Below are 12,321 nucleotides of genomic sequence, written 5' to 3' on the forward strand. Positions count from 1 at the left end.
CTTTATGTGGACCACAGAGATGTTTTTGTTTTTATCGACACCGTCCATCCGTTTTTCCAGCTCATTTTATGCCGTGAATCTGAAATATAATCATATCCAAATCTCAAAGGGACCTCACCAGAGGAAACAGTACGGATAATGATGTTCACCGTTGAAACTTTCCTTTGGCCCACAGGGATGTTTATTTGTCATCCAAAGTTTTCATAAGATCACATACCCCTGGATGAAGGGAAAACAACGATATAAGATTAATCCAAAACTTATGTGGATCGCAACAAGATTTCAATGGTAAGCATTCAATTCCCACTGTTCCATGTGGTGTGGTCAAATTGGGCTTTTAAAATATTTTAATTTTGGTCTTATTTCGTAAAATGATCTACAAACACGTATGGACGGAGTGGATAAAACACATACATATCTGTGGGACCCACAGAGTCTTCACACCACGGTAACAGGGCATAAGTCCCTTGTACCCACTACCAATCTATACCACAATCTCAACCGTCCAAAACGTGGGACCACTACGGATATCACATAATCGAACCATATAGCTAATGAAAGAACATTTACTTGCTGATTCCAAACATCAGTTATTTTTCTTTACGTCCATCCATTTAATACACACTGATCGAATAATCTAGATAGTATGATCAGACCCTCGGCCCACCATTTGGACGTTTGGATTTAGTTCTCATGTGGATGCTATGTTCCACCATTTCTCTCGCAGACTACGCCAAGATAATAATCAACGCCAGGTAATTCCAACGGAGAACTAAACCCCAAAAAGCATCCATCCTATTTATGATAAGTTTATCTTTTGCTACAGTATCCGATGATAAAAAGACTCGGTAAAAGCCAAACTTCTAGAAGGTCGGTTCCCCAACAAACGGTTGTAACACAAGCTTCTTCTAACGGGACGTCGGCTCACCATAACGTACGGACAACATCCAATCCGTCCATAAGTTCGGGCCACTTTATGTTAACGTATGTGCAAGAAAACATGACGGTCCAAAACAGGTGGGTCACACCACAGGGAATAACCGAGATGTGGACAGCCACCATTAAAAACTTTCGGACTGTGTGTGCGGCAAACGTGTTGTGTGCATGCCATCCAATCCATTCAGAAGACGAGATACACTAGGATGAATTGAGATCCCAAAAATAAATCTATTTAAAGCTCATGTGGGCCACACCAAGTGATTTTAGAGGGTTTAAGATCGTCTTTACATGGTATGGCCCACCTTGTTTTTTATATCCTATTTTTTGGGATCCTAGAGAAAATAATGGGGCTCACGTGATTGACGGTTTGATTGGGTCCCATACGCTGCATGGTAAAATCCAACTTGAATAATCTACAACCGTTGCAGAGGGACCGACCTTAACTTGAAAACTCATCATAAAATCCAAGAGTAGAAATAGCATTTCTTTGTTTTCGAATATTGACATCCAAACGCTCTTCTTGTTTTCTGAATTTCTCGGTGGGTTGTTACAGCAGCTTTCAATGCATCCTTTTTCACACTTTTCAACCATATCGAATCCCTTCTCCCATCTATTTAAAGTCTCTCTCTCTCTCACTCTCTCCTACGAAAGAAAAAACAGAGCCAAGAGTCAATGAAAAGAAATCCCATGATTTCTCTTTCTTATATGACTGAATTTTGATCTGAATCTTGCAAATCTTTTGATTTGGGTTTCTTGGTCTTGATCATTTGGAGCTGAAGATAGTGTTTTTTTTTCTCTGGTTGTTAGCTCTGTTCCTCCATGTTTAGATGCAGCAGTTGAAAATCAAATCACCCGTTCTTTTGCTGTTGAACTAGCCATGTCTGAGATAGCTGGAGCTAACGGAAATCACGAAAAGTCGATGGAAGAAGGAGTTGTTGGGAATTCAAAAGAGGGCAGCGAGGATGTTCGTATGGGAAATGGTGATTCGTCTACAGCTGATTTGAAAAGAAACAGAGGAACCAGCTTTCCGCTCTCTATATCTTTCATGCAGAAGGTGACTTCTACTCGTTTTTTCATTTACCTTCCTTTGCAGATCTCCACAAAAACAAAAATGAACCCATAATTCTCTATATATGGATGCATGATATGAATCCTGGAATTCTCCATCTTTTCATTTCTCACAATTTCTTATCAGTACTAATGGGATTTTTTTTTAATTATTTTTCTAAAAATTATTTTGAGTAGTTAATTGCAGAAGTAATCGGGACGTATTTTGTGATATTCGCTGGTTGTGCATCGGTGGTGGTTAATCTTAGCAAAGGTTCAGTGACATTTCCTGGGATTTGCATCGTGTGGGGACTCGTCGTCATGGTCATGGTCTATTCGGTGGGCCATATCTCTGGCGCCCATTTCAATCCAGCCGTTACCATTGCCTTCGCCACCTGCAGAAGATTTCCATGGAAACAGGTACTTTTTTACAATAGAGTATGCGTTGCTCTACATATAAATAATCATCCGGTGTATATGAACCGTCCTCCTAAAGTCGTGTGGACCATTGATGAGAAATGGGCTATCAATGTGGATGGTCCATGGCTCAACAATCACACCAATCAGACAATCCTATCCGTCGCTTTCTGGCACTTCCCTATGTGAGTCACTATCATTAAAATATTATATGGATTTGTGATATTAATGTAACAGGTCCCAGCTTACATATCAGCTCAGGTGTTGGGTTCGACGCTTGCCAGCGGAACGCTTCGGTTATTATTCGGTGGAAAGCGGGAGCATTTTCCAGGAACGATTCCGGCAGGATCAGACCTTCAATCTCTCGTTCTTGAATTCATCATCTCCTTCTACCTCATGTTTGTAATCTCCGGCGTGGCCACCGATAACCGAGCTGTGAGTTTTCTTAGATAAATTTCGTAAAACGAGTGCAAGCTCTCATCCACCACTGGATGGGAATTTATATGTGGGGAACACGTGGGCCCACCTATGATCATGGTGGGCCTTGGATAGAAGGTGTACATTACTGATTGGACATGGCCCCAACATCAGAGCCATACAAATAATGGCACTTGCAAAATGGATGGTGAGGCCATTTTGTAATCTCAAGGCCCATTTCTTTTCAGCCGTTATTTCTATGGTTGAAAAGGTCGTGTCAGGCCATGTACCATCCAAAGTACATTCCTTCAATCCAATTGTCTACTCGAACTCCATATGCAGAATCATAGAATGATTTAAGGTTTTTATAAGGTAGGTCAGCATGATCAACGGTTTGGATCTACCTCCCATGAGTGATGGATAGTGACATCTTTTGGAAACTAAGTTAACAAATGATAGATTCCTTTGTTGTCACCATCTATGGCGATATTATACAATTATTAAGTGGGCCATGCTATAGAAAATGACGGGAAAAAACACTCAAAAACATCCAAATTCAGATAGTGGTCCACATGATGTCTACCACCTATGATCATGGTGAGGTCCAGGTCCTCTGTAAGCCACAGTGGATCCTTCATATTGAACGGTCCACAAGGATCCTTGCTCTTGCACTCTCGAGAGTTTCAACACCCGGTCAAGGGTTCGAGTATTCATAGATGGTGAAATCCCGCTACGGCGTGAGTGTGTGGGGGCGTGTGTGCGTGTGTAATTAAAATTTAAAAAAAAAAAACGGTCCACAATGATAAAAAGGTGGGGCTCACTTGGGGGCCAGAAATGAAGCACGCACCACAAGCTCTGAGGCGCATGGGGGTTCGACTTCGAGATCTTGCCCACATTTCAATATTAGTTTTGCATCACCAAAAGTAGAAAATGAGTATCATGCATGAAAAAAGAAGGGTGTAAATATCATTTTATTTATTTTTTTCTGCGGCGTGGCAGATTGGAGAACTTGCAGGACTTGCTGTCGGCGCCACGGTTCTGTTAAACGTGCTTTTTGCTGGGTAATTTCTTTTTTTTCTTTTTTTTTTTTGTTTTAAATTTTTTTAAAAATTTTTAATGTAGAAAAACGTTGATTCTCTTGCACATGCGCACAGAAATGGTGCCCGTCACACGTGGCATATGAGTAACTTAAATTGTACCGTCAAGATCATGAAAAAATCAATGTACTGAATATGCGAGGGTAGACGGCGGATTGGTGACAACTAATGGATGGTGGAAACAGCATATGGTTAACTGCCCAAATTCAACAAAGAAATTTCGTTAGCAAATGATCAGAATCAATTTGGTTTTGGAGCTAAGCCACATCCACAGTCGATCCGATTATTTGGGCGGTTCAGATTGAGATACATGCATCTGCGTGTACATTTTCTGTGAGCATGCACGGAGCAAAACACACTCTCCATCAACAGACGTGTGTAAAAGTCAACAAACGCACAGGCCAGCGTGGCAAGCAGGTGAATATCCAATCCATCCATGAGGTGGACTTCACCATGTAGATGTTACAGGTGGTGCATCGAGGAGGGACCCACACGCAATGTTTGTAAAATAAGCTTATCGTACAAAACATGCGTAGGAAGATCCAGCAACAGAGCTGGGCACCTCTAAGGCTCTAACGTACGCATATTATGCGCGTTGTCTAATCCAACACCTATGGTTTCTATCAAAAATAAATCAATGCGCGTCCTTAGCTCAAGTTAATGTGTGGTGTGTCTGCATTTTGACAGGCCTATTTCAGGGGCATCCATGAACCCTGCAAGGAGCTTGGGTCCAGCGATCGTAGCCAACCGTTATGAGGGCATATGGGTCTACATTGTGGGGCCCATCTGCGGGACGGTGTTGGGTGCGTGGGCATATAACCTCATCCGCTTCACCAACAAGCCTCTGCGTGAGATCACCAAGAGCGGTTCTTTCTTGAAAAGTACAAGGACAAATGGCTCCAACTGAATTTAAAATACATATTGATTGGAAAACTCCATCTAACACCACCTATTCTCATAATACATCCCTCTTTCTCTTCTTCATACATCTCTCTCTAACCAATCTCTATGTGGGGCTGTGGATATTAAAAAAAAGGGGTGTAGATTGTAGTATGTTGTAATGAAGGGAAATCTTCCGTGTAATGTGGCGGGTCTTTCTGATTAAAAATGCTTTCTTCTGTTGCATACATACCTTATTCAAAAGTAGGTTCGTCTGTTGAATGGCAGACTCTGTTTTTTTTTTATTTTTTATTTTTTTTGTCTAATGGTTTTCTTTGGCTTTTCCGGCACGCAAAAGTTAGGAAGATTCATTTATGCAGCTCCCTTTTTGGGAAATATTTGGGAATCACAATCCAATTTTGACATGTTTGAAGCTGACGTGGCAATGGATTGGGTTCGGGTCGAGCCCAACCGTTTACTAATCTGACCAAGAATTCTAGCCTGGCCTGATCCAACCCACAACCCATTACTCAGTGGCTTGACCCGACGCACTTAAAATTTAGCAAGCTTGACCGCTTTAATTGTAATTTGAGTTGGGGTGAACTAACCCGAATTCCCCACCAAACCCAAGTCAAGTTTAAGAGTAGAATATAAGGCTAAGGGCCTGTTTGGTAGATGGCAATAGATAAGTTAATTTCATTTTAGTTAACAGTAACTATGGATTAGAGATATTGATATCCAATACATAATTATTTTTAAGAAGAGCTCATTATGTATTAGGGATCAACATCTCTAATACATCATTAGTTCAACCACTAGGGTAACATGGTCACTGCCCTCTGGCATTAGTTCAACTACTACACACTAACCACACGAGAAAATTTCTAACCTGTCCAGCAAAAAAAAAACAACAGAGATATAAAAATTGCTTTACGAATTACAACAATTACGACGAGAAAGCGTCAACGTTATTATGTTTACATTAACAAAATGGTCTGAAAAACAATGGCCAGGAAATCAAGTCTGACTTGGCCTTTCTGATCACCTTAACCGGCCTTAAAATTTGGTTGCAAAACCATCTCATTGCTTGAATCTTTTCAACCATCCATTTTCCAAACGCATGGGACCCACCTGTGGACACACATGTAGCAAGACCCCTCAGTCATCACATTCCTTGAATCTTTCACAACTTTTATAGAATAGTAATCAGAGAAGAGAACGTCTTGATTTATTTATTTCAATAATTAAGAGCAATGAAATAAGAAAAATTCCTTAACAAGAAGTGGAATATCAGAGGCACTGCAGATACCATAGCAAGGGCTTTTCCATATATTGATGGACATCATTTTCTAAGAAGCAGATCCCACACTTGAATCACAATCTCAAGGAGTTGCCCTACACATTCTATCCCAAATTTTGTTCAGGTTCTTTGACTTGAATGAAGATCACCTGACAACTCAAAGAGTTTCAACATGCCACTGCTCAAATCTCAGATAGAAGCGCACTGATGTCCACCATCCACCTGAGAAAAATCACTACCATATCATGCTTTTGATGTGTGGGTCCCACCAACTATGAAACCTAGTCAGCTCTTGTGGGAATCTAACTCATTCTGTGAATGTGAATTTGTAACCGCCACATGAACTACCCCCTTCATCTGATTTGTGATAGCGTGTTGTCTATGCCGCCGTCTGATGCATCTACTATCCAGGTACTGTTCTACAAGTTAAAAATACAAAAGCAAAGAAATATGCACTAACGATTACCTCAATATCTTCACAATCTGAGTAGCAGCTGATGCACCCAATCTCACTATTCACCATTCTTTTGTCAAGGTACATAAAAAATGGCAATAATCTCAAGAATTTCACTAAATTTCAAACTCACAGTGTAATGTAGGGGCATTTTCACACTGGACTCAAGTGGGGTCGCCTGTGGGATGCAGGGACACACTCGGGGTGGGTGACCCATGCGATTTGGGGCCCACGGGAGAGGTCTCGTGTTCGAGACTCCTTAACAGGGGTGATTAATGTGCATTTCACACCGGGCTCAAGTGGGGTAGCCCATGGGATGCAAGGACACACTCGGGGTGGGTGGCTTATGTGATTTGGGGCCCACGAAGGGAGTTCGGCCGAGGTCCTAACCCATGAGATGTGGGGCCTAGGCTATGAGATAAAAGGATTATTTTGCCATACTCTAACAATTCGAGCTTTTAGAGCAAGTGGTTAATTGTCCTGCATCAAATAGGTATCAGAACGGGAGGTCTCGTGTTCGAGACACAGGAAATCCAAATGCAGCTAGGTACATGGGAAGGTTTCCATACACTTAGCTCAATGGATAATTTTTCAAGAGTAAAATCACAAGAAATGGCAAACCAAGAAAGTACATGGAGCAGAAATCTCTGAGCCTTAAAAAAAAAAAAAAGCACCAGCCTCACCGTGTCATCCAGCACCTCCATCAGCACAGAATTGTAGACTTTCATCTTCACCACCCCTTTTTCATTGTCTGTGGTACCACCACATTCTACCACTGACATGGATGCTGCAAACATTGTTTTATCTGTAATACTCCAATTGTTTTCTTTGCTTCAACAAATTGAAGCCGGCAATTTTCATGGGCGACCAAGTAAGAAACTAAGAAATAGAAACCTCATTTGAGATTTGAATTAAGATTCTTCTAACATCTTCAAGAAATTCAAGGCTTTAGATCAGAGGAACTAGTCCCATGAAACATCTCTGGCCTGTTTTGTTGCACTTAAAAATGATTTAATCTCATTATAGTTAACAGTAAACAATGTATTAGAGATCATAGTTTATATAAATTATGGGTTATCAAGAGTATTTTTAATCTTTACCAAAATCTATTATTAATAATTATTGTTAACTAAAATGAGATAAACTCATTTTGAGTGGCAACCAAACAGGGGCATAGTAATAATGCCTAGATATTTAACCTTTGCCCAAATCATGATTAAGATAGCACATTTCTCTTATATTTGATAAACACCAACTAATGTATTTTTAATTAATCCTTAGATTTGTTAGTTGTGGTTTGAGTTAATTGTTGGTGGTTTGGTCTTTAGTCCACTTGCAGTTTTCTTAGACTCTAGCTTCTTCTTCTTCTTCTTATTCTCTATTCTTTCTTCTTTATTTATTTTTTTTAATCCCCCCAAACATAGCATCAATAATTGGAAAAGCACACAAAGTCTTATGTTTGAGGAGCATGGGTTTTCATGATACCAAGGATCTACAAAAGAGGATTGGATAGAACTACAAATGGATAAAAGCCGTCTCATATCAAGGGCTCATCTGAGGCTCCTTCAGAGGTGCCAGCACTGTCAGCATCCAAATCTCCCAGAAATGCTAAGTTTAGGCCGAGTAAAAATAGGGAACTGCAGAGTCTTCTATCCACTCCCATTGGAGAGGACTTGGGTAAGGTCAAAGGAAGACCAAGGGGTAGATCAATTTGTTAAATGAGAATCCTTTCATAGAACGTCAGATGAGAGGGGTCCAGGCAGAAAAGAAGTCTTATTAAAGACATGGGGCATAAGCAAGGCAGATAAAATTTTCTTTCAAGAAACAAAGGTCCACAACTTCAACAACATTCTTATGGGCTCTTTGTGGAAGGTAAAAGTTGTTAAGTGGGAGGTTTCAGTTGCTATAGGAAGTGTGGGAGGCATTTTGGTAGCGTGGAATACAGCAGTTTGGTCGTGTATGAAACGCTGGTCTGGAGCATTCTCAGTTTCGATAGTTCTCACACAGGTGGCTTCTAATTTCAATTGTCACTTCACTTCTGTTTACGGCCCTAATCAAGCAGATAGAAGGCCTGCTTTTTGGGAGGAACTGAATGCAGTTAGGCAGGAGTTCAGTGGTCTGTGGTGCTTAGGAGGAGATTTGAATATTACTCGCTACTCAGAGGAAAAATCTAGTGGGGGCAAAGTCTCTGCATCGATGCGATCCTTTTCTCGTAGGATTGATGATCAGGAATTGGTGGACCTGCCGCTTCAAGGGGCTAGATTTACCTGGTCAAATGATAGGGCCGATCCTATTCTTGCTAGGTTGGATAGATTGTCTCCTCTGGTTGGATGGGTTTCCGTTAGTCTCTCAATCTCTCCTTCCTAGACCCACATCCGATCATAGCCCTGTTATCCTTTCTGTTGATGAGGATAACTGGGGTCCAAAGCCATTCAGATTCGATATTGCCTGGCTGAGTTTAGAAGGTTTCCAGCAGATGATCAAAGATTGGTGGGCAGATTTCGTAGTCCATGGTTTCGCCAGCTTCGGAATTTGCAAGAAATTAAGGCTCTTGAAAGAAAAGATCAAAGAATGGAAGTTAGCTGATTTTTGTAATAAGGAAATGGAAACCAATGCAAACTTAGCTCAGCTTCAGTTGATAGATGCTGCTGCTGAAGCAGATCCTATTTCAAAGGAAAGCTGGATCAGAAGATCAGAATTAATTCAAAATTATTCAGAAAGGGTGTTGTCAGCTGAAATCTCGTGGAAGCAGAAGTCGCGGAGCAGATGGATAAAAGAAAGTGATAAAAATATGAAGTATTTCCATTCGATCGCCAGTGCCCATGCTAGAATCAACAAAATCAGCAGCTTAGTGATCAATGGGGTCCGAACAATCGATAAGCAAGATATTTTTGAAGAGGTAATTTCTTATTTCAGCAAACTCTTCCACAAAGAAGATTGGTTCAGACCAAAGCTCGATTACCTGCATTTTGATTCTATATCGGGAGAAGAAGCAAATTTCCTTGAATCCAAATTTTTGCCTGCTGAAGTTAAGGAGGCAGTGGACGCGCTGGGAGGAGATAAAGCTCCAGGTCCAGATGGTTTTCCGATTATTTTCTTCCGGGTTTTTTGGGAAGCCTTAGAAGGAACATCATGGCTTTCGTCAATGAATTCCATGATTGCAGTCGATTGTCAAAAGAGCTTGGAGCTTCCTTCTTAGTTCTTATCCCAAAGATTGCTGGAGCTGAATCCATTCAAGATTTCAGACCGATCAGCCTTCTGGGAGGGCTGTACAAAATCCTGGCGAAAGTTTTGGCTTCGCGTTTGAGAGGGGTTATGGGAAAAATTATTTCCGATAATCAAAACACTTTTATTCCGGGTAGACAGATCATTGATAGCGCTTTGATTGCCTATGAATGTCTTCATTCGAGCAACAAATCTAAAGCTAAAAGTCCGATATGCAAGCTTGATTTAGAAAAGGCCTACGATCATGTTGAATGGGATTTTCTGGAATATATGTTATTGCGGATGAGATTCAGGGCCAAATGGTGCAAATGGATAAAGGAATGCGTGGGATCAGCTTACTTCTCGGCGCTTTTGAACGGTTCCCCCTTTGGATTCTTTGGCAACTATAGAAGTTTACGTCGAGGTGATCCTCTCTCTCCTTTCCTTTTCCTTATTGTGGGAGAAGCTCTCTCTAGAATGCTTCATAAAGGTCAACATGCAGGTGTATTCAGTGGGTGTAAAATCAAAGGAATGGATTTCCCAATCTCCCACATTCAGTTCGCAGATGATACGTTATTATTTTGTGAAGCTAATCGGGGCAGTATCAATAATCTCTGCACGATAGTTCGATGCTTTGAGGCAGTATCGGGCCTCAAAATCAATCTGTCATAGTCAAAGATGTTCGGTGTTAATATGGAAGATGCCGAGACAACTCGGTTTGCCGAATCCTTTTATTGCTCTATGGGTAACTTCCCGGCCACCTTTGTCGGTCTTCCATTGTGTAGGTAAACCTCCTAAATTTTTATGGGATAAAGTTATAGACAGATTTGAGTCTTATCTAGCTAGATGGAAATGTTCATATTTGTCTTCTGGTGGCCGTCTTACTCTGATCAAAGCAGCGCTCTCCAATTTGCCGTTATACTTCATGTCACTCTTTAAATGCCCTGGTTTGGTTTTAGATGCTTGAAAAGCTGAGACGAGATTTCCTATGGCCCGGTAAAGAGGGAAAGAAGAATTTCCATTTGCTTGATTGGAAAATGGTGTGTCAACAGGTCAAAGAAGGGGGTGTAGGTATCAGGAATCTCAGGAGTATGAATCGGGCCCTCTTAGGTAAGTGGATCTAGAGATTGGGCACAGAAGATGGAAACTTGTGGAACCAAGTAATTAAAAACAAATACGGTCGAACAACAGGAGGGTGGTGGACTAAGGATTCCTCGGCATATAGGGCTTCTGCTTTATGGAAAGGGGTGTTAGATTCAAAGCAGGAAGTTTTCAAAGGCATTGGCTTCATTGTGGGCAAAGGTGACAAAATTCGTTTTTGGGAAGATAGATGGATAGGGGATACAACTCTTAAAGATGATTATCCCAATATTTACCGGTTGGCTCCTAATCAGGCTATTTCGGTAGCTGACAGTTATCAGATGCAAGGTAAGGAGATAGTGTGGAATCTGGCTTGTAGAAGAAATCTTCACGATTGGGAAATAGAAGAACTTGCGGCCCTCCTCATTCGCATCGGAAATGGGAAGCCTGATCAGTTTTGCCCTGACAGACTGCTATGGAGGTTTGATAAATCTGGTTCTCTTTCGGTTAAATCCTTGTATAATCTTATCTGTGGGAAAGTCGATGCTACTGAAGAGATTTGGACTGACAAAGTGTGGAAATACAAGCTTCCTCCAAAGATTGCAGCCTTCGGTTGGTTGGTTGGTAGGGGTAAGGTGTTGACAGTTGACAATTTAAGAAAGAAAGGTATGATCATAATGAATATATCTCTTGAATATATCTCTTTGCTGCATGAACAACGCAGAATCTGTGAACCATCTGTTCATCCACCGCCCCCATCATATATCAGATTTGGCCAACAGTTCTATCTTGGTTTGGTGTGGTGTGGTCATTTCCAGATGCAACCGGAAGGCTATTGAAAGCTTGGCATGGTCTCTCCATTGGCAATCAGAAAACAAAGTTGTGGAGAATGGTTCTTTTGGCTGTCCGGAGGGCAGTGTGGAAAGAAAGAAACGAGAGATGTTTTAATGGAATATATCCAATTCGGTGGGATCCATAATAGCTAGAATTCGTTTCTATATGACCGAATGAGCTGTTTTTGTTTTTTCCTTTAGCAGATTGTAATCTGTTTTTAGCTGATGTCTAATTGCTCCTCTATCTCAAGGAGCAATTCGTCTTTTTTGTTTTTTCACTTTTTCTTAATGAAAGTGACTGTTATCATTCAAAAAAAAGTGTTGTTCTGCAGGAAGCAAGGAACACAAAAATTACTCATCTGTCAGAAATTGTGAAGAAGAAAGTTAACTTGAGTCACTAATTAATCACACATTGATGTGCATCTATATGTAAATATACGTAAATTACAAGTACCCCAACAAATTTCAGGAGACAACCACAAGGCTGATTTCCTTGAATTTACAGATGAGAACACTTCCATTCATCATTAAATCAGTTATCCTCGTGAAATATGTGGAATGGTTTTTAATTCAAGATCAAGAAACTACAGCAGAAATGCCAGCAGGAAAAAACAAAACAATGAAAAAAGGAAAGGGATAAACTGAAATAGAACT

At 40.8% G+C, this 12,321-nt stretch overlaps 1 protein-coding gene and 1 long non-coding RNA gene across 3 annotated transcripts; one reads left to right on the forward strand and one right to left on the reverse strand.

Moving 5' to 3' along the window:
• The first annotated feature begins 1,490 nt into the window (after positions 1–1,490).
• Positions 1,491–5,042, forward strand: LOC131245445 (aquaporin NIP1-1-like). 2 transcript variants are annotated; one of them, XM_058244923.1, is made up of 5 exons: positions 1,494–1,993; positions 2,185–2,406; positions 2,641–2,838; positions 3,820–3,881; positions 4,605–5,042. In XM_058244923.1, the coding sequence occupies exons 1-5, from the start codon at positions 1,817–1,819 to the stop codon at positions 4,822–4,824; spliced, it is 879 nt and encodes a 292-aa protein (XP_058100906.1). In that variant the 5' UTR covers positions 1,494–1,816; the 3' UTR covers positions 4,825–5,042. The 2 variants fall into 2 exon arrangements, with proteins under 2 accessions (XP_058100907.1, XP_058100906.1); XM_058244924.1 differs by lacking the exon at positions 3,820–3,881 and having other exon boundaries at positions 1,491–1,993; positions 4,605–4,825.
• Positions 4,943–6,680, reverse strand: LOC131245447 (uncharacterized). The gene is made up of 2 exons (XR_009170878.1): positions 6,246–6,680; positions 4,943–5,927 (listed from the first exon to the last, which is right to left on the reverse strand). It is a non-coding gene; the product is annotated as an uncharacterized LOC131245447 (long non-coding RNA).
• Positions 6,681–12,321: the final 5,641 nt, after the last annotated feature.

The sequence above is a fragment of the Magnolia sinica genome, chromosome 5 (genome assembly GCF_029962835.1).
Source record: "Magnolia sinica isolate HGM2019 chromosome 5, MsV1, whole genome shotgun sequence".
NCBI classification, from domain to species: Eukaryota; Viridiplantae; Streptophyta; class Magnoliopsida; order Magnoliales; family Magnoliaceae; genus Magnolia; species Magnolia sinica.